Source organism: Salmo salar, unplaced genomic scaffold (assembly GCF_905237065.1).
Source record: "Salmo salar unplaced genomic scaffold, Ssal_v3.1, whole genome shotgun sequence".
NCBI classification, from domain to species: Eukaryota; Metazoa; Chordata; class Actinopteri; order Salmoniformes; family Salmonidae; genus Salmo; species Salmo salar.
The window spans coordinates 21931-45071 of NW_025550060.1; the positions used below are offsets into that span (position 1 = coordinate 21931).

General features: G+C 41.9%; 1 protein-coding gene across 1 annotated transcript; it reads left to right on the plus strand.

Annotated features, from left to right (window-relative positions):
* The first annotated feature begins 901 nt into the window (after positions 1 to 901).
* Positions 902 to 22841, plus strand: LOC106582502 (guanylate-binding protein 1). Its single transcript, XM_014165670.2, has 10 exons — positions 902 to 1048; positions 1691 to 1885; positions 11942 to 12069; positions 12227 to 12336; positions 12952 to 13148; positions 16533 to 16775; positions 16896 to 17176; positions 18745 to 18957; positions 19124 to 19226; positions 21142 to 22841. Exons 2-10 carry the CDS (start codon positions 1714 to 1716, stop codon positions 21582 to 21584), a joined length of 1890 nt encoding a protein of 629 aa, XP_014021145.1. The 5' UTR covers positions 902 to 1048; positions 1691 to 1713; the 3' UTR covers positions 21585 to 22841.
* The last annotated feature ends 300 nt before the right edge of the window (positions 22842 to 23141 follow it).

Below are 23141 nucleotides of genomic sequence, written 5' to 3' on the forward strand. Positions count from 1 at the left end.
CAAAAGGATTTTCGTGTAGGCCATTTGGTGTGCGTAAAATTAGGCCCTAAAGTTTAGGCTTAAACACTAATGCCAGATAGATAAAAAATAATGAAGGATAAAATCTATAGATATAAATTACACAACAATGATGATTCATTTATGGATTTTTTATGGATTATTTTCTATTTATTCAAACAGACTGCCACCCATCCGCCCTACAACTAGACCACATTTCATGACCCTAAATCGTCCCGCCCCGTGGATATAACCACAGAAGGTATTTTTCTTTACTGTCTATATTCTAGTCTTACTCGCCCTATAGTGTCATGCCCTGACCATAGAGAGCACTTGGTTCTCTATGGTGTAGTAGGTCAGGGCGTGACTAGGGGGTGTTCTAAGTTATATATTTCTATGTTGGTGATCTTGGTATGGTTCTCAATTAAAGGCAGCTGATGTTCGTTGTCTCTAATTGGGGATCATACTTAAGGGTTCCCTGTTCCCACCTGCTTTGTGGGATATTGTTTTTGAGAGAGTGCATGTAGCACCTCAGTGCTGCACGGTCGTTGTTTGTGTCTTGGTTTGTTTTAAGTTTCACTTAATAAAGATGTGGAACTCCAATCACGCTGCGCCTTGGTCCGTCTCTCCACGGTCGTGACATATAGACTATTCACCTCTCCTCTCTTGACACTAACAATGGATTCAAACTGAGCAAATAAGAAATTAATCTCGGTCTTTGTTGTTTAGTGCTCCAACTCCTTTTTGCCTCGAATTAGTCCTTATCCAAGGGCTTATCAAGGTTTTTCTTGATAAGCCCTTGTTGTTAGAAGGCATTGTACTTTAGTACATTGTACAGTTCCATTGGCACTCATGAATAAAAGCAACTGGGAATCGGAGGTAGGTCCTGTTAAACTGCATTCTTGTAGTACTTAGGTAATGAATGAGTTTCACCAGACAGGAGGTCACTTTCACTTTCAGTGTCTGCAGCCTTTAAATAGCCTGCTGCTTGGTTATTTTGCCAAATTGGTTTGCAGAGGATCCTTGACTCTCAGTGAAACTACGAGTATATGTGAGTATCAAGCCTGACTTTAACCTGAGTTCTGATTTCCAAACCCACAGATATTCAAACTCTTCGCTGGTTGACCTAATCCTGACAAATTGTCTCCTTAAGTACTTGGCCAGTGGTGTCTTTACAAATGATCTCAGCGACCACTTTCCTATTGCTTGAACTAAATATACCAAACTGAACAACTCTGTTGTAGATTTATGAAGACGTTAATAAAATTTTTTTGCCCCAGGCGTTCCTTCGTGATCTGTATTCTTCAGAGTTTCTCTATCAGCTGCATTCCCGACCCTGATTTGTCTGTAGTATTGTTCTCATGTTCTCATGACACACACCAAAAGCACTAACAAACCTGTATCAAACCTGTACCTTGATATTTTGAATCAGGCATGTTAGTGCTGGATTAATATACAAGCCTAAAGAACCAGTCACTACTGGACTGGAGCAAGAGATCCCTGCATTAGAAGTTTGGCTTTAGTTGCTGTCAAACTATTTACTATTTATTATTGTTACATATCATTATTGGAAGTAAAATAGTTTATGATGTTAAAATGTGTTGTACTTGCTATTGACACGACAAGGAATAGCATCATAGAGGTCAAATAAGCATTAATGATGATGAACGTGTATCAACCATTTACTTTTAAGCGATCTTGTGAATCCACTTGACCATGGACTCCCCAATGTGCCTCGTTAAAAACGCCGACGGAGAGCTTTGCGTTGAAGCAGAGGCCATCGACTACCTGAAGGGACTGAAACAGAAAGTCGTTGTTGTGTCTGTGGTTGGGCTGTATCGCACCGGCAAGTCCTACCTCATGAACCAGCTGGCTCAGAAGAGAAGTGGTGAGAGACAAATATATCTTTCTTTACAAACAGGTTTTGACATCATCTGTGCCTCTAAGTCTTTTTTAGTAACACTGTACATTGTTTCCCCTACTACTTTGTAACTACACAGTAATAACTGTAGAAACATAGTAGGACAGGGATTCTTGAAACTCATACAATCTTTGTATGGCAGAAAAACATTATCTGTGCTTAACCTCTTAGATGTAATGGCAAATGTTTGATTTCCGCCAAAATAGACATACCCAAAAGTAACTGCTTTTCATGTGTAATTAGATGATTCTGACATGCCAAAAGTTGGTATATTTGGAAAGAATAGATCTGGGAGATTATGGGGAAATTATCATAAGATAGATAGGAGTTACATAGTTCAGAATACACAAGATCAAGCACACACAAAATAACCGTTTATTTTTTATTTTGAAAGTCATCTTTCATTGACAAGCTATAAGTGAATTATTGATTCCCAGAGCTGGAAACACATCAGAAGGCGTCCACATCATGTGAACAATATCAGAAACAAAATGGGATTGATAGACCCAACAACTAGAAATGGGCAGATGTTTTAGTAAGTGGTGTCAGGTGTGGTCACGGGACGTTTCCAAGTGTCCCTAAACCTCTCCAAAGGGGCATATGTCTGTAAATGTGAAAATTCCAGTGCTATTACATATCTGTAATCTCTAAATGCTATTTGTTCAGTATAAAAACCAAATTTCTACCATATTTCTACCATATTTAAAATGTTTATTTAACCTTTATTTAACTAGGCAAGTCAGTTAATGTTACCGATGTGAAATGGCTAGCTAGTTAGCGGGGTGCGCGCTAATTGCGTTTCAATCGGTGACGTCACTCGCTCTGAGACCTTGAAGTAGTTGTTCCCCTTGGTCTGCAAGGGCCATGGCTTTTGTGGAGCGATGGGTAACGATGCTTCGTGGGAGGCGGTTGTCTATGTGTGCAGAGGGTCCCTGGTTCGAGCCCAAGTAGGGGCGAGGAGAGGAACGGAAGCAATACAGTTACATTAAGAACAAATTCCTATTTACAACGACGGCCGACCAGAGAACAGTGAGTTAACTGCCTTGTTCAGGGGCAGAACCTCACTCAAACTGTGGTGGTATTATGGGTTATCCAGGGTACATTCATGTGCCCTTTAAACCTTTCAAAATTGTCTGAATGTGGTAATTGCACTGTTTTTGCACACTGGATGTGCCCAAAAGTTATTGTTCAGTATAAAAACTACATTTCTACAACACCAACCTCTCTCAAACGTTGTGCTGGTGTCAGAGGACGTACAAGGGATATCCAAATGGTTTTTCAACCTTTCCAAAGTGCCTGAACGTTTAGCCTAGGCCTATCCAATGTATTGGCTCCCCATACAAATGAACTGTTCACAAAAACAATATAAAAGCAACAGATATACATAAACAAATATATCAACATGTCTTATGAAACACAAAATTGGTTACACATGTGTCCTTCACTAAAAAAAGTGCAAAAATAGACATAAGCTAAACTATTTACAAAATGGCGTTCGTGTTTGTTTTACATCCCAGGTGTAGATGATTAGATTTCACTTTCATTGTAGCTTGTGCATGTTGTGTTAGTCTTTGAAACAGTCTCTCTCTCTGACAGGAAACAAAAAGAGAACTGGCATTTCGGACAGAAGATCTGGCATTGCACCCTTTTTTCCTGTCTGTGTTTAGTGAAATGCTTGCAGTTCTTTCTTTTTGTCTTTTGGCATGTGTGTTGGATAGTGGCACTCACCTTGAGTGGGGGGTCTTGTGATGGTTGTGAGGTTGCTTTGGGACCCCAATTCAGCCATTTCCCACACCAGCTGCTCTCGGAAGGCCAACTGGGAGAGAGGGGTTTGACTTTTTGTTTTGGCCATATGCTTGTGGAGAATGAAAGTATTTACTGTAGCAATGTCCACAAAGTGGTAAAAAAAAAAGTCTTATACCACTTCCTGGTCTTATGGAGGACCTGGTAGTAGCCTATCAGAGCATCAGATAGGTTGACACACCCCCATGCTGGCATTGCAGTCCTTCACAGAAACAGGAATGGGGACATTCTTCCTTTTTCACCCTCCTTGAAGCATGGTAGTTATTGAATGCCTTATGCTGTGTGGTGAGCATGGTTACTTCCCTAATGTCATTCCATTTCACAGAAAGCAGCTTGTTGGGGAGGGGTGGCTCCCAAATGTCATCATCCAAATCCTCTGCATCCTCCACTCTATAGTGAATCAAATAAAGGGATATATTGTTGTAAGACACACAGAATTACAGTTGACTAAGTTTACAAAACAACATCACTGTAAAGTAAAAACACCAAGCCTGGACTTCATCTGTACAGTGACTCACATAGTAGGTGTGAAGCACACACACAATGCAAACAAATAAGCAATGTCCATGAGAGTTTAGTGGCCTCCCCAATGTCCATGAGAGTTTAGTGGCCTCTCCAATGGCCGTGACAGTTTAGTGGCCTCTTCAATGGCCGTGACAGTTTAGTGGCCTCTCCAATGGCTGTGACAGTTTAGTGGCCTCCCCAATGGCCGTGACAGTTTAGTGGCCTTTCCAATGGCCGTGACAGTTTAGTGGCCTCTCCAATGGCCATGAGAGTTTAGTGGCCTCCCCAATGGCCGTGACAGTTTAGTGGCCTCTCCAATGGCCGTGACAGTTTAGTGGCCTCTCCAATGGCCGTGACAGTTTAGTGGCCTCCCCAATGGCCGTGACAATTTAGTGGCCTCTCCAATGGCCGTGACAGTTTAGTGGCCTCTCCAATGGCTGTGACAGTTTAGTGGCCTCTCCAATGGCCGTGACAGTTTAGTGGCCTTTCCAATGGCCGTGACAGTTTAGTGGCCTCTCCAATGGCCATGAGAGTTTAGTGGCCTCCCCAATGGCCGTGACAGTTTAGTGGCCTCCCCAATGGCCGTGACAGTTTAGTGGCCTCTCCAATGGCCGTGACAGTTTAGTGGCCTCTCCAATGGCCGTGACAGTTTAGTGGCCTCTCCAATGGCTGTGACAGTTTAGTGGCCTCTCCAATGGCCGTGACAGTTTAGTGGCCTCTCCAATGGCCATGAGAGTTTAGTGGCCTCCCCAATGGCCGTGACAGTTTAGTGGCCTCTCCAATGGCCGTGACAGTTTAGTGGCCTCTCCAATGGCCGTGACAGTTTAGTGGCCTCTCCAATGGCCGTGACAGTTTAGTGGCCTCTCCAATGGCCGTGACAGTTTAGTGGCCTCTCCAATGGCCGTGACAGTTTAGTGGCCTCTCCAATGGCCGTGACAGTTTAGTGGCCTCTCCAATGGCCGTGACAGTTTAGTGGCCTCTCCAATGGCCGTGACAGTTTAGTGGCCTCTCCAATGGCCGTGACAGTTTAGTGGCCTCTGCAAAGTAACGAGGATGACACTTAGAACAGTAAACAGTGAACTAATATGAAACAAAAGACAACTACTTTGGAATTGTATAATATTGACATTTCTTGTTAAATAGGCTTATGTAAACTAAATCCAAAGCACAAAAAGCAGACAATTTACCGAAAACAAAATACATTTAGTAAATTACTTCATCATTCCAAGATGGCATAGCAGTCAGATGTCCTCGTCTTGTCGTGTCCCGTGTGTATATATATATATTTACATCTTTTCTTCGCATATTTTTTTATATATTTTTTTCTAAAACTCAACCTCAAAACAGTCTCCTGCAACCCGCCTCAACAATAAAAAAAAAATGTATTATTTACCTCAAATCTGAAATCCACAACAGAAGCTGGCCAGAGGTTGGCCAGTTCACTGGCTAAAGTTGGAGTTCAGCTAGCCACGGTTGGCGGTCATCAGCTATCGCCAGTTTTCTACAGTGCGACTCAGACCAGAACATACCGGACCTATTTTCTCTCCATATTCCCGGATTTCTACCGCAGGCTCTGGACATTTACAACTGGAGCTTGCAGCTAGCGACTATTGGCTAACGTCGGTCCCGGAGCTAACATCAATTATTTCAGAGCTAGCCAGCTGAAGAGTTCCATCAGCCACTCCTGGGCTACAATCACCTATCCGGACCCGTTTTACTGCCGATGCGGAGCCCCATCGGGCCTTCATGACTGGACTACCGACGTTATCTGCCCGAGGGAGTTATCCAACTGGCCCCTCCATCGCGACGTAACCTGAACGCCCATATGCGGCCCGCTAATCTTTAGCTGTCTTATCGGCTGCTATCTGAATATGTAACGGCTGTCGTAGAGAGGGGACCAAAGCGCAGCGTGTTGATTGCTCATTATTTTATTTTATTATAACTCAAAAAACTGAAGCAAAATAACAAAGAGAAAAAACGAAAGCACACAGTTCTGTCAGGTACATAGACTTAAACAGAAAATAACTACCCACAAACACAGATGGAAAAAAACCCTACTTAAGTATGATCTCCAATATGAGACAATGAGGACCAGCTGCCTCTAATTGGAGATCATCCCCAAAAAAACCATAGAAATCGAAAAACTAGAACTAAAACATAGAAATAGGAAACATAGAAAAACACAAAACGTCCCGTCACACCCTGACCTACTCTAATAATATTTTACTATGGTCAGGACGTGACAGAATAGGTCTATTCGGACAATTTCCTTGGGCCACTATAACTACAACTATTTTGCCAATTGGACTGGTCCCCCCTACCACACGGAACCCCACTAATCTACAGACGGAAACGCACGAGGTGGCTAAAAACAGACCTGCCTCCATCTTCTGCCAGCTTGCTACCTATGGCTCGACTAGCTGTCTGAATCTCACTGGACCCTTATGATCACTCGGCTAAGCATGCCTCTCCTTAATGTCAATATGCCTTGTCCATTGCTGTTCTGGTTAGTGTTTATTGGCTTATTTCACTGTAGAGCCTCTAGCCCTGCTCATTATACCTTATCCAACCTTTCAATTCAACCACCCACACATGCTATGACATCTTCTGGTTTCAATTATGTTTCTAGAGACAATATCTCTGTCATCATCACTCAATGCCTAGGTTTACCTCCACTGTATTCACATCCTACCATACCTTTGTCTGTACATTATACCTTGAAGCTATTTTATCGCCCCCAGAAACCTGCTCCTTTTACTCTCTATTCCGGACGTCATAGATGACCGATTCTCATAGCTTTTAGCCGTACCCTTATCCTACTCCTCCTCTGTTCCTCTGGTGACGTAGAACTGAATCCAGGCCCTGCAGTGCCTAGCTCCACTCCTATTCCCCAGGCGCTCACACCCGCGGTACACACTATTCAACAGCCAGTGAAATAGCAGGGCGGCAAATTCAAAACAACAAAAATCTCATAATTCAAATTTCTCAAACATACAACTATTATATCCCATTTTAAAGATAATCTTCTCGTTAATCCAACCACATTGTCCGATTTCAAAAAGGCTTTACAACGAAAGCAAAACATTAGATTGTGTCAGGAGAGTACCCTGCCAAAAATAACCACACAGCCATTGTCAAAGCAAGCATATATGTCACAAAAACCAAAACCACAGCTAAATGCAGCACTAACCTATGATGATCTTCATCAGATGACACTCCTAGGACATTATGTTATACAATACATACATGTTTTGTTCAATCAAGTTCATATTTATATCAAAAACCAGCTTTTTACATTAGCATGTGATGTTCAGAACTAGCATACCCACCGCAAACTTCCGGTGAATTTACTAAATTACTCACGATTAACGTTCACAAAATACATAACAATTATTTTAAGAATTATAGATACAGAACTCCATTATGCAATCGCGGTGTCAGATTTTAAAATAGCTTTTCGGCGAAAGCACATTTTGCAATATTCCAAGTACATAGCCCGGCCATCACGGCTAGCTAATTTGACACCCACCAAGTTTGGACCTCACCAAACTCAGATTTACTATAAGAAAAATTGGATTACCTTTGCTGTTCTTCGTCAGAATGCACTCCCAGGACTTCTACTTCAACAACAAATGTTGTTTTGGTTCCAAATAATCCATAGTTATATTCAAATAGCTCCGTTTTGTTCGTGCGTTCAGGTCAGTATCCGAAGGGTGACGCGCGAGCGCATTTCGTGACAAAAAATTTCAAAATATTCCATTACCGTACTTCGAAGCATGTCAAACGCTGTTTAAAATCAATTTGTATGCTATTTTTCTCGTAAAATAGCGATAATATTCCATCCGGGCGACGTTATATTCATTCAAAGGCTGAAAGAAATTTTTTTAGAATTCACATGAACGTGCATCTCCAGTGTCACTGTTGTCAGCCTGACCACTCACAAAATCTCCTGCTGTTTTTCGGCCAGAGACTGGAGAGACGTCATTCCACTTTCTGGCGCCTTCTGAGAGCCAATGGAAGCCTTAGAAAATGTCACGTTACAGCAGAGATGCTGTATTTTTGATAGAGATGCCACAGAAGGAGAACAAATTGTCAGACAAGGCACTTCTTGTATGGAATCTTCTCAGGTTTTGGCCTGCCATATGAGTTCTGTTATACTGACAGACACCATTCAAGCAGTTTTAGAAACGTTAAGAGTGTTTTCTATCCAAATCTACTAATTATATGCATATTCTCGTTTCTGGGCAAGAGTAGTAACCAGTTTAAATCGGGTACGTTTTTTATCCGGCCATGCAAATACTGGCCCCTAGCCCCAACAGGATAATTGAACATTTCAATAAGCATTTTTCTACGGCTGGCCGCGGTCAACAGCACTGCACCCCCCACAGCTACTCGCCCAAGCCTTCTCCATTTCTCCTTCTCCCAAATCCAGTCAGCTGATGTTCTGAAAGAGCTGCAAAATCTAGACCCCCTACAAATCAGCCGGGCTAGACAATCTCGACCCTTTCTTTCTATTACTAGCCTGTTCAACCCCTATTACTAGCCTGTTCAACCTCTCTTTTGTGTCGTCTGAGATTCCCAAAGATTGGAAAGCAGCTGCTGTCATCCCCCTCTTCAAAGGAGGGGACACTCTTGACCCAAACTGCTACAGAACTATATCTATCCTACCCTGCCTTTCTAGAGTCTTCGAAAGCCAAGTTAACAAACAGATCACCGACCATGTTGAATCCCACCACACCTTCTCAGCAATGCAATCTGGTTTCTGAGCTGGTCATGGGTGCACCTCAGCCACGGTCAAGGTCCTAAACGATATCAAAACCGCCATCGATAAAAGACAATACTCTGCAGCCGTAATTCATCGACCTAGCCAAGGCTTTCGACTCTGTCAATAACCACATTCTTATCGGCAGACTCAACAGCCTTGGTTTCTGAATTGACTGCCTCGCCTGGTTCACCAACTACTTCTCAGACAGAGTTCAGTGTGTCAAATCGGATGGCCTGTTGTCTGGACCTCTGGCAGTCTCTATGGGGGTGCCACAGGGTTCAATTCTCGGGCCGACTCTTTTCTCTGTATACATCAATGATGTCACTCTTGCTGCTAGGGATTCTCTGATCCACCTCTACGCAGATGACACCATTCTGTATACTTTTGGCCCTTCTTTGGACACTGTGTTAACTAACCTCCAGTTTGATCTTCAATGCCATACAACTCTCATTCCGTGGCCTCCAACTGCTCTTAAATACAAGTAAAACTAAATGCATGCTCTTCAACCAATCGCAAACTGCACCTTCCCACCCGTCCAGCATTACTACTCTGGAAAGTTTTGACTTAGAATATGTGGACAATTACAAATACCTAGGTGTCCGGTTAGACTGTAAACTCTCCTTCCAGACTCACATTAATCATCTCCAATCCAAAATGAAATCTAGAATCGGCTTCCTATTTCGCAACAAAGCATCCTTCACTCATGCTGCCAAACATACCCTCTTAAAACTGACTATCCTACCGATCCTTGTCATTTATAAAATAGCCTCCAACACTCTACTCAACAAACTGGATGCAGTCTATCACAGTGCCATCCGTTTTGTCACCAAAGCCCCATATACTACACGCCACTGCGACCTGTATGCTCTCGTTGGCTGGCCCTCTCTTCATACTCGTCGCCAAACCCACTGGCTCCAGGTCATCTACAAGACCCTGCAAGGTAAAGTCCCCCCTTATCTCCGCTCACTGGTCACTGTAGCAGCACCCACCCGTAGCACGCGCTCCAGCAGGTATATCTCTCTGGTCACCCCCAAAGCCAATTCCTCCTTTGGCTGTCTTTCCTTCCAATTCTCTGCTGCCAATGACTGGAACGAACTACAAAAATCTCTGAAACTGGAAACACTTATCTCCCTCACTAGCAGCTCACAGATCACTGCACTTGTACATAGCCCATCTATAATGTAGCCCAAACAACTACCTCTTCCCCTACTGTATTTATTTCTTTCTTTATTTTTGCTCCTTTGCACCCCATTATTTCTATTTCTACTTTGCACTTTCTTCCACTACAAATCTACCATTCCAGTGTTTTACTTGCTATATTGTATTTACTTTGCCACCATGGCCTTTTTTGTCTTTACCTCCCTTATCTCACCTCATTTTCTCACATTGTATATAGAATTATTTTTCTACTGTATTATTGACTGTATGTTTGTTTTACTCCATGTGTAACTCTGTGTTGTTATATGTGTCGAACTGCTTTGCTTTATCTTGGCCAGGTCGCAATTGTAAATGAGAACTTGTTCTCAACTTGCCTACCTGGTTAAATAAAGGTGAAATAAATCAAATAAAATAAGCTATATAAAGTATATTAGCTATATAAAGTATAGTGTGTGTGTGTACATATATATATGTCATGAAAATAATTTCCTTACAGATCTAAAATTATCTTTCTCTTTCCTTTGAGAAAGAAAAATAACAATAATAATAAAAATCACCATGGTCACCATCATAACCTGTCATCTCCATCTCCCTTAATTAACGAAATAAATGCTGCACTCAACCCCAAAATGTATTTACTAGATTCATGATAGGAACGTGAATTTAAAACATATTGTTTTATTGGAATTTGCAGCTGTTGTTGGTAAATAATGAAATCTGCTAGCTTCCAAAGTTACTTTATCAACTTTGAAACCCTTTTTAAAGAGAAGTCAAACTGAAAAACGTTCTCCTGTCTCCTTTATTTCTCCTGGTTAGTCTGTTGTCTGCAAAGGTTGTAATTAAAAATGTAAAGGGTTGGATTATTAAATAAGGAAGACACATCTCAGTTAAATGCATTCAGTTGTACAACTGACTAGGTTGCATTTCAGATTATTTTGTGCTTAATGGAAAGTAATGGTAAATAATGCATAGTGATTATTTTTTTGAGTTACTTTTATTGTAAATAAGAAAATAATATGTTTCTACACACATCTACCTTAATGTGGATGCTACCATGATTACAGATAGTCCTGAATAAATCGTGAATAATGATGATTGCAAATATCCTACCCCCCCAAAAATGCTAACCTCCACTCTATTGTAATGGTGAGAAGTTAGCATGTCTTGGAGGTATGATATGAAATGCTAACCTCCACTCTATTGTAATGGTGAGAAGTTAGCATGTCTTGGAGGTATGATATGAAATGCTAACCTCCCCTGTTATTGTAATGGTTAGAGGTTAGCATGTCTTGGGGGTATGAACTTCCTCACTCATCCTTATTCACGATTCATTCAGGACTATGTGCAACCACGGTAGCATCCACATTAATGTAAAAGTGTTTACAAACATATACTATTCTTATTTACAACAAAAGTGACTCAAATATGACACAATACTTTAATTAGCATTTACTTCGAAGTGAATTTGTCCCAATACTTTTTGTCCCATAAAATGGGGCATCTATCTTCCCCTCCCCCCTAACTCTGGTCTGCAGTAGTTCTGGTCCGCACTAACTAACTCTGGTCTAGGGCGTAGCTAGTAGCTAGCTAGTTCTGGTCCGCACTAACTAACTCTGGTCTAGGGCGTAGCTAGTAGCTAGCTAGTTCTGGTCCACACCAACTAACTGGTCTAGGGCGTAGCTAGTAGCTAGCTAGTTCTGGTCTGCGGTAGCTCTGGTCCAGCTCTGTAACAGTCTTATAGGCTGGTTTAATATTTGTACTGTAAATGTCCTCAATAATCTGTGTTCATTTAGGTTTTGCCCTTGGAGCCACCATCCAGTCCAAGACTAAGGGCATCTGGATGTGGTGTGTCCCTCATCCTGAAAAAACAGACCACACCCTGGTGCTGCTGGATACAGAGGGGCTGGGGGACGTGGAGAAGGTGGGGGTCAAAGTTCAATCTCTTTACAATCCACATTAAATGTTCACATTCCTTCATTTACCAACAAAGCACAGTGATCACATATCTGCACGCTCATATTTTAAATGAGATGATTACATAGTTAGAGATCCAATACAAGTTGTCATACTTATTTCAGGGGGATTCTAAGAATGATGCCTGGATCTTCTCCCTGGCCATTCTGTTAAGCAGTACTCTGGTCTACAACAGTCGAGGGACCATCGATAATGATGCTGTGGAGAAGCTTCAGTATCCTTTTGGGTCAACATTTGGCTCCATTCTGTGGCATCTTGTGGACATAATCTGTTGTGGTATTTGATATGATAGTTTGCTTGTTTGTTAGGCTTTTGACAGTCATCTCAGCTATATTAGTGGTAGCCTAGCTAATTGTGATGGACATTTTCATGAATTTGTATGTATATTTTTAACATTATTTAATTGTAGGCTAGACCTAATCATTGATATGGTAGAGAATTTAAATGTTCATAATTCGCCAACTAAATATGTTCCATTTAATTAAATATGCTATATGCAAGTTGCATATGTCGTGTTTATCAGTACTACGCAGAATTTTTTTTCTCTGGAAACTGTAAAGGGCTTGAGAAATCTCAGGATGCCGGTTCCCGTGATTGATTCTTAGCTTTGGTGAACATGAAGAGCTGGTGTTGACTAAAAGCAATGTCTGTGACTTTCAAGCAAATGACGTTACTGTGTCAATTTAAATCTAAACTGAAAATTACTTGTTTTGTTTGTTTTTTTGCTTGTTTGTAACTTCCCTGAAATTCAAGCCCCTGTACGCAAACTGTGCATGACATTGACATGAGCTTTGGGAACTCCTGTATCAATCCTCAACCGGTCCTATAGATATGTGAACGAGCTGACAGAGAGGATCAAGGTGAAGTCTACCACTGACAATGAGGAGGAAGGAGAGGGCACCCAGTTTATGCAGTTCTTTCCTAATTTTGTGTGGACCGTCAGAGATTTCACTCTACAGCTCGAGATCGACGGTGGAGAAATCACTCCAGACCAGTACCTGGAGAATTCCCTGCAACTCAAGAAAGGTGATATTGATTATTATAAAACCAGGTAGTTTGAGACCTAGATGCTGATTGGCTCAAACAGCATTCCAGCTGTGTGTATATCAGACAATATACCACGGTATGATGCAAAGCGTAGCATTATGAGTATAACTACTGTTCCCTGAAGGAGTACAACATACTATGGGGAGTCACACACTCGCGACTTTGGTTGAAGGATCTACAATCACGCCTGACAAGGCCAATGAAATTCTGGGACTGGGAGAGATTCTTCCACCACTCTTAACAACTGTGTGTCTGAACGTGGAGATGGGACACTTCATCTAACTCATATTTGGGAGACACAACACTTTTTACACCCGTGAACACTGTGGAACCAGTTGAAAAACCTGTGTTCATGTGCCAAAGTTTGCCTAAAGCCTGGTCCTCTCTGGGTACACAGGCTCCGGAGATCAGTGACGAGCCTCACTCGGTTTAGGTGGTAAGATGCGTTCTGGCAACCGGCTGGCACCCAGCGCTGGAACGCAGGCTTTACAAACAGACCTAGGGAAAAAGCCTTATCATGGAGGTTACCCTACTGACCAGTCATAGGTACTGATGACAAAATACCTTGTAACATAGCTGGGAATGGGACAGACAGCTGTTGTAACAGACCGGGCGAATTGTAATTTAATCTAATTCCCAGGAATGCAAAGTGTTGAGCTGGAGACAGACAGCTCATTTGTGGGCTCATATGAACCACAGAAACTTTGTGTGGGATAATAGTGTCCAACCCTGCTCGTTCCCTCAACTCCGCTACCAACAACTAATCACCTATAGAGACCATAACATGTATCACTAGACACCAGAGGCCAGTGAGCTCCAGGCAGGGATCAGCAATGAATCTCAGTAATGAGCCACCTATGGGGGAGGGGCACCCCTTTGTGGACAAATACCCAACTTCTCACTCTCACCCTGGAGAGATTGATTTAGCCCCTGAACCCCATTGACACCGTGGAACGTGGGGTAACAAAGGGGGGAACATTAAACATAGACAAGCTTCCAACATACGTAGTGCTTCTATGAAACTGTATAACCTGCGTGAAGCAAAAAGGGCTTTGACAAGGTAGGCTAGCTAGCATCTTTGACCGAAGTATCTATTTAGAATAACCAAGCGACTTTACGCTACGTATTCTTAACAAGAGAGCTACCCCAGCAACTCCACCGTGGGCAGGTAGGAATAGATAGTTATATGCAGTGCTTGTTTAGCTAGCCCAGTCTCGAAAGTCCAAGTAGGAAACGGTTTACTGGGGTGGGACCGGACCGTTCATCAACATGTCTGGGAATAGAGGCAAACGGTGCTTGACCGAGGCAGACACAGGCAGCAGGGGGTACCCACAAAATCTGGCCGCCCTCTCTCTTCAAGTAGCCTCACCCTAACTGGCGACACAGGAGCCGGGTGGGGGCGCGGGTAGGGACTCCCTTTGAGTCCCACAATCACACCGGCGTGATTTATTACCTTCAACCCCTTTTAAACATTGTGTGTTGAGCTACATACGTATTTTTTTGCATCGGATTCGTCTATTCCTTCTGTATCCGCAGATACCAACCATTAACCTGTGTGGGGGCTGAGATAGAGTGGAGTTTGTGTGACAAGGGCGGATCCCGAAAACAGTTCTCACAAAAAACGTCTGTAATGTCTGAACAGTTTGAGCTACAGACTATTATGACCCCAATATGAAAAGCTGAGACACTCACAAATACACACATGTAAGCTACACAAGAGTCGTTAGAAGCTAAAGGGTTCTTCTACATAGATGATCATAGGAAATCCCTGGACATAGTGTCTATAATACTGTATGGGGTTCTTCTACATAGAAGATCATAGGAAATCACAGGTCATAGTGTCTATAATACTGCTAGGGGTTCTTCTACATAGATGATCATAGGAAATCCCAGGACATAGTGTCTATAATACTGTAAGGGGTTCTTCTACATAGAAGATCATAGTAAAACCCAGGACATAGTGTCTATAATACTGTAATAAGATCACATAGTTGCTGTCACAAACTCCAAACTCCACACAGTTATTACTGGGTAGTTGGATATTCATTTCCCACTAAGCAAACAATTTCTGGACTTACAGCATTTTTATAAATTCATTTTTAGTCAGGTTTCTCTTAAGGCGGACCGTGTTTTTTATTTTTTTACATTTGCAATAAAACTCACAAATGCAACACTTTATGTCAAATTGTTGTTCTACATGTAGACATGGTTGTCCTGAAAAGAGCATGGTAAAACACTTCAATGTGAGGTTACATATAAGAGCAAGCAGATGAATGAAACAGCGGTGGTCGGTGACGTTTAAGATGAGGGAGGATGATTCTTTTTTTTCATGAACATGGCCTTATTTCTATTACAGCATATTGGATGACTGTCATTCATATTCCATTCACCCAGTTTAATTACTTCTTCAGGATCGGTGTCCCTTCCATGGGACGGTTGAGCTAACATAGGCTAATACGATTAGCATGAGGTTGTAAGTAACAAGAACATTTCCCAGGAGACATATCTCATATTGGCAGAAAGCTTAAGAAATGTTTTTCAACAGAATCGGCGGAATTAATACACCCCTGATCACACGCAAACACAGTTCACTTTCATCGCAGCCACATACAAACAGCATGATCATTTTGCTCATATATATATATAATTCCTTCTCACGTCTACACTCTCTCCTCCTCTCACCTTTTCCCTTCACTTGTAGACTTCAGTGCACAACACATCAGCTGTCTGTGACCAGACAAAAAAAAATCCAAGCCAAACCTTCATATCATAACTGCTAACTACTACACACAGTCTACATCATTGTCACCATATTAGCTAACGTCATAGTCAACATAGCTACATTCCTACAGGAACGTTACAGTTAACAGTCAGCAAGCAGTTTAGCAGTTAAACCGGCGGGCCCCAGTGGCAATAAATTAGTAAAACCAAAATCTTACCTTGGAAGAGTTCCAGTGTTGGATAGACATTCAGCTAGGTACCATAGCATCCCTCTTTGTTTTAGCCGGCTGTTTGAGTAGGCTAAACTAACTAGCTGCATGCACTAGCTAAGTGAAAGTGGAAAAAATACAACAAAATATACACTCTTTCGCTTCTCCTTCATTTTTAAAGAGATTAATTTGTTAACTGTTGTCTTTCTCTTTGAGTCAATTACTAACCACACTTCATGCACTGCAGCGCTAGCTAGCTGTAGCTTATGCTTTCAGTACTAGATTAATTCTCTGATCCTTTGATTCGGTTGACAACATGCCAGTTCATGCTGTAAGAGCTCTTGATAGGTTGGAGGAGAAAGGAGATATTATTTGGACGTACCCAAGATCTGCTTGTACTATAAAATCCAGTAATGCCAATGTTATCTTTCAGGTTATGGTAAAAAGATCAATGACTACAACGTTCCGCGAGAGTGCATCCGGAACTTCTTCCCCTCACGCAAGTGTTTTGTGTTCCCCTCCCCTACAACTCCTGATAACATGCACCGACTGGACTCCATGGACGAGGCTGAGCTTTCTGAAAGTTTCAGAGAGGTCGTAGATACTTTCTGCAGCTTCATTTACCAGGAAAGCCGTATGAAGACTGTTATAGGGGGACACACATTGACCGGAGAGAGTGAGTCAGACATCTACCTACAGTACAATATGTGAAAATGGATACACATATTGATTCTGAATTGTATTGTGCCACTAAATTCAAACATTCAAATTTTTCCTCCGACCTGTCTGATTGCAGTGCTGGGGCACTTGGTCACCACCTATGTGGAGACCATAGCCAAAGGCAATGTGCCCTGTCTGGAGAATGCAGTGCTGGCCATGGCTAAAATTGAGAACCAGGCTGCTGTGGATGAGGGCCTGGCGGTGTACCAGAAGGGAATGGAGGATGTGAAGGCCTTATTCCCGGTGGACATCAATCAGCTGTCAGAGAACCACCTTCGCTCAGAGTCCGAGGCCACACAGACGTTCATGAAGCGATCTTTCAAAGACGAAAATGAGGAGTTCTTGAAAGCTCTGGTGGTAAGAGTCATCATTTGAGATCTGTGCCTGGTTCTAACACAATGCATTTTTAACATCGTCAAGGCCATTCAATAGAACAAATGATTGATTAGCTGATGCAACAAAATGATAATCACCAGTGACAGTAACAACAGTAGGATCCAAGGACACCAGGTGGAATATGACCAATCAGTGCAATTCCTCAATCAATTAACTTCTGGAGACAAAATAACACTACTGTAAAAATCCCTGCTCAGATTAGATTTTTAATCTTGGATTAAAAAGAACACAATATTGAATAAAAGCCTTAAATAGATATGGAGCCAATATGTAACCCTTAATCACTATTGGCATACCGGGGTTCACATGTCTGAAGCTAGTGTCAGCTCATACCAGGGTCCACATATCTGAAGCTAGTGTCAGTTCATACCAGGGTTCACATGTCTGAAGCTAGTGTCAGGTCATACCAGGGTTCACATGTCTGAAGCTAGTATCAGTTCATACCGGGCTTCACATGTCTGAAGCTAGTGTCAGTTCATACCGGGGTTCACATGTCTGAAGCTAGTGTCAGTTCATACCGGGGTTCACATGTCTGAAGCTTGTGTCAGTTCATACCAGGGTTCACATGTCTGAAGCTAGTGTCAGCTCATACCAGGGTCCACATGTCTGAAGCTAGTGTCAGTTCATACCAGGGTTCACATGTCTGAAGCTAGTGTCAGGTCATACCAGGGTCCACATATCTGAAGCTAGTGTCAGTTCATACCAGGGTTCACATGTCTGAAGCTAGTGTCAGGTCATACCAGGGTTCACATGTCTGAAGCTAGTATCAGTTCATACTGGGCTTCACATGTCTGAAGCTAGTGTCAGTTCATACCGGGGTTCACATGTCTGAAGCTAGTGTCAGTTCATACCGGGGTTCACATGTCTGAAGCTAGTGTCAGTTCATACCAGGGTTCACATGTCTGAAGCTAGTATCAGTTCATACCAGGGTTCACATGTCTGAAGCGAGTATCAGTTCATACCGGGGTTCACATGTCTGAAGCTAGTGTCAGTTCATACCGGGGTTCACATGTCTGAAGCTAGTGTCAGTTCATACCAGGGTTCACATGTCTGAAGCGAGTATCAGTTCATACCGGGGTTCACATGTCTGAAGCTAGTGTCAGTTCATACCGGGGTTCACATGTCTGAAGCTAGTGTCAGTTCATACCAGGGTTCACATGTCTGAAGCGAGTATCAGTTCATACCGGGGTTCACATGTCTGAAGCTAGTGTCAGTTCATACCGGGGTTCACATGTCTGAAGCTAGTGTCAGTTCATAACTGGGTTTACATGTCTGAAGCTGGTGTCAGCTGAAGGTCAACCTGACCTTGTACTCTGTAAAATGTTGCTTCTTAGAGACCATTCTGATCTGCAATGTGTTATTGTATCGAGGTGGACTTATAGCTGCTGTGTTTCTCATTTGGTGCATACTGTATTCTCCAATGTTAGCATGCTGCAATAAACCTTTTCTAGAACTGTCTTTCTATAATTGTCTGATCTTTTATCTTATTCTACACACCTGATTCTGAAAATTCCCAATAAATCTTTTAGGAGGCCATTAGTAACCACTCCGCCGACCTTTTCAAACAAAACAAGGATGCCTCAGAGAAGAAGTGCAAGGCCCTTCTGGAGAATCTGTCTGCTCAGATGGATCAGGGGATGAAGGAGGGGACGTACGCCACACCAGGAGGCTATGAGCTTTACTGCAATCACCATGACAACATAGTGGCACAGTACCGGGCTGAGCCCAACAAAGGAGTCAGAGTAAGAGCTAGAATCCAAACAACATCAACAACGTTGTGTATTAGAGAATCAAAAACATCCATCATTAGTCAGTAATGACCAATTAAACATTTCAACTAATCTCAGTCACCTGGTTACGGTTTGAATCAAAATCAATGCAAATATCTAAAAGGCATGTTTTCTGCAGGCTGAGGAGGTTCTGGAGCAGTTCCTGAAGGGAAAGAGTGCAGAGTCCAACTCCATCCTGCAAGCTGACAAAAAACTGACGGAAAATGAGAAAAAAATCCAAGGTAAGCCACACCTCAATCTTTTTTTTACTTCCAATTATAAAATTATAAAATCTACTGTGGTAGGCTAACATTCGGAAGATGCAAATAAGACCAGTGGCCCCGCCATAATGACAGGCCCCGCCCAAAATGACAACTTCTAAATATTATGGAGTAAAAATAACCAAATATATCCAAATTGGATTGTATTATTGGTTGCCATCAGAACATATAAATGGCAGATTTGACAAATAAGCATTTAGTTAGTATTTACTATTTTGAAAGAAGAATTAAAATCAAAGCAAATCAGATTTTATTTACAGAGCCTTCAGAATGTATTCACACTCCTTGACTTTTTCCACATTTTGCTGTGTTTAAGCCTGAATTTAAAATTGATTATATTCAGATGTTTTGTCACTGGCCTACACACAATGTCAAAGTTGAATTATGGTTTTAACATCGGTCACAAATTAATTAAACATTACAAGCTGAAATGTCTTGAGTCAGTAAATATTCAACCCTTTTGTTATGGCAAGCCTAAATAATAGTGTTTAACTCAATTTTTGAACGATTACCTCATCTCTGTACCCCACACATACAATTATCTGTAAGGTCCCTCAGTCGAGCAGTGAAATTCAAACACAGATTGAACCACAAAGACCAGGGAGATTTTCCAATGCCTCGCAAAGAACGGCACCTATTGGTAGATAAAATAATAAAAATAAAATAAAATAAATAAAATAAAATAAAAATAATAAATGCAGAAATGGAATATCCCTATTCCCATGGTAAAGTTATTAATTACACTTTGGATGGTGTATCAATTCAGCCAGTCTTTACAACGATACAGGCGTCCTTCCTAACTCAGTTGCCGGAGAGGAAGGACACCGGTCAGGGATTTCATCATGAGGCTTAAGGTGACTTTAAAACAGTTACAGAGTTTAATGGCTGTGATGGGAGAAAACTGTAGTTACTCCACAATTCTAACCTAATTTACAGAGTAAAAAGAAGGAAGCCTGAACAAAATAAAAATATTCCAAAACATAAATCCTGTATGCAACAAGGCACTAAAGTAATACTGCAAAAAATGTGGCAAAGCAACAACAAGGGGTATGAATACTTTCTGAAGGTACTGTATAGCAATCTGGTGCTCAACTAACTGTCCCTATAGGGATATCCAAAGTCAACCCAAATTGAACATTATGACCGGGTCTCAAGCAGCTGCACTCTGAATTGATGATTAACTGATTGCTGCCAGCTGTGGGTAGGCGTGAAACAAACCCAACCTTAATTTACGTTGCTATGCAGTCACGTCCACAAGTCTCACAAAAATCTGTTTGGGGTGACACTGACTATGTCAAATTATCCTATTTACAATTTGTATAATTTAGCATTTTTTGTTTAAAATCAAATTGAGATGTTTTTCCTTTTTCCCACCAATTTCATGATATCCAATTGATATCCAATCTTGTCCCATCGCTGCAACTCCCATATGGACTCGGGAGAGGCGAAGGTCGAGAGCCAAGTGTCCTTCGAAACATCCGCACTGCTTCTTGACACACTGCTTTCTTAACCCGGAAGCCAGCCACACCAATGTGTCTGAGAAAACACAGTACAACTGGTGACCGAAGTCAGCGTGCATGAGAAGAACGATTTGCGGGATGTCTGACAAACAGCGCAGTAGCTCTGCCCCTTTCCATCTTCTGTTGCGGATCGGCGACATAGGTGGTTGTGGTGGATTGAGACGTAGCCCAATGCAAAAATACATATCTCTAGCTATAACTGCCAGATTTTAATAGGTATTTTTGTTATTATGTTACTTAGATTGAAGCACCGTTGCGCCAATAGACTCTAGAGGGTTTTAATGTGTATGAATCTGTATGAGAAAATGAGTTATCCAGTTTTCCTACTTATTTATCTCTCTCCTTGGCTCTTCCAGCTGAGAAGATGAAAACAGCTGAGCTGGAGCAGGAGAAGGAAGCATCCAAGGAGAAACAGGCAGAGATGGAGCGCACCATTGAGAACATTAGCAGGGGCCAGGAGAAGTACTTGAGGGAGATGGAAGAGAAGATGGAGGAAGAGAGGAAGCAACAGCAGCAGGAGTTCAACAGGACCCTGGACCGCAGGATGCAGGAGCAGAAATATCTCCTGGAGAAGGGCCATAAGGAGAAGGCTGAGCTAATGAGGCAAGAGATCGAGGAGATAAAGAAGAATAATCAACTGGAAAGGGACGCCAATACCCAGAATCAGAAGGCTCTGCTGGATGGCTACAAGCAGCAGGCTGAGGAACAGAACAAAAAGATGGAAGCGTTAATGGTGGCGCTCAACAATAAATCACAGGCCCCCGTACATGTTGTTGAACGAGGCTGTATGGTAATGTGATCCACTCCACTCCACTTTGAATGCCTGACTATGAAAAGCCAACTGATATTGAATCTTGAAGCGTTGAAGTGTTTGTCCTCTACAGCCATCGGTTTTTTATCTCTCTCTGCTGGTTATCTATGAAAGTTTGAACGTCTTGAATATCTATCTGGCGTTCATGGCCGCATGAGCCTGGTTCCTCTCTAGGTTTCTTCCTAGGTTCCTGCCTTCTAGGGAGTTTTTCCTAGCCACTGTGCTTCTGCCTCTACATTGTTTGCTCTTTGGGGTTTTAGGCTGGGTATCTGTAAATCACTTTGAGACAACTGTTGATGTAAAAAGGGCTTTATAAAATAAATGTGATTGATTGACCTTTTGTGAACCTTATATCTTACTTTAAGATGTCGTAGGCCCTGCAATAAAATGTGTGCTTTATGTCACCTGGGGCCATATGGCAAATGGCCCAAAACACAAAGATTCTTGTAGGGGCCAGTCCTCCCTTCCTCTGTCAAGAGGACAAAATGTCTCTGTTACAGTACCCAGATGAATGACTATTGAAATGTGTGTTACAGTAATATCCATGTTTGGTATCTACAGTATCTGAAATGTGTCCTCAGAGGAGAACTTGGTGCCATTCACATGGATCTATGATCTCTGTATGATTTTTGTTTATCCAGATGCCCAGATATTAATAAGCTGGGACCCGATCAATGTGGGCACCATCCAAGGTCCAAATAACTAAATCATCAGACTTTTTTAAGTGTTTTGGAAAACAACATACTGTACACTTGGTTTTATCTGCATTAAGTACCCATTTAAGTTCAACAAAGATTTTCTGGAAAGCAACAAATGCAGACTGTAGCTCTTGTTGGAATTGGCTAAACTTTGAACATTGAGATATTTAATGAATGATAGAAAATGAAAGAGACTGGGTTATGTTAGAAGTTAATGGTTCTCAGAAGAAAGAAGAAAGAAGAAGGCTTTGGAATGTGTTTGATGGAGGAGAGTGTGTTGATACAGGGGAGACAGATGGACATCTGTGTATTAGATGAAAGAGGGGTTGAGGTCAGGAGGTGAGGACAGATTCTATTAAGAAAGTACTAAATGTTTGGAATCCTGTTACCCTCTTTATTAGCTTCCTGTAGAGCCATAACATGTAAGGATTGGAGAGAAAGGGGAGTGTCTTAATAGGATGCATATAAACGGTGAAGTCTGAAGTCTTTTGCTGTCTGTTTTCAGCTGTACAGAACCTTTGGGAAGAATAAACTGGGTTAAAGCTTCTCTAGTGTCCGTGGTTTATTTACTCTGAAAAATAAGAACCCAACACTCTGAAACAGCTTGGTCATCCGTGGGGGAAATAACAATCACAACAGTGTCATCGGCATACAAGTACAGGTACATTATTTATTAGATAAACCAATATTGTTCATGTAAATAATGAAAATAACTGGATCAAGAATCGATCCTTGTGGAACACCCTTTGTTGTGTCCAGAAAACGTGATTTAACACCATCAGTAAATACACATTGCATTCTGTCCGTTAAATAATTTTAACACCAGCTACAAAGCCTCTGAATGAGT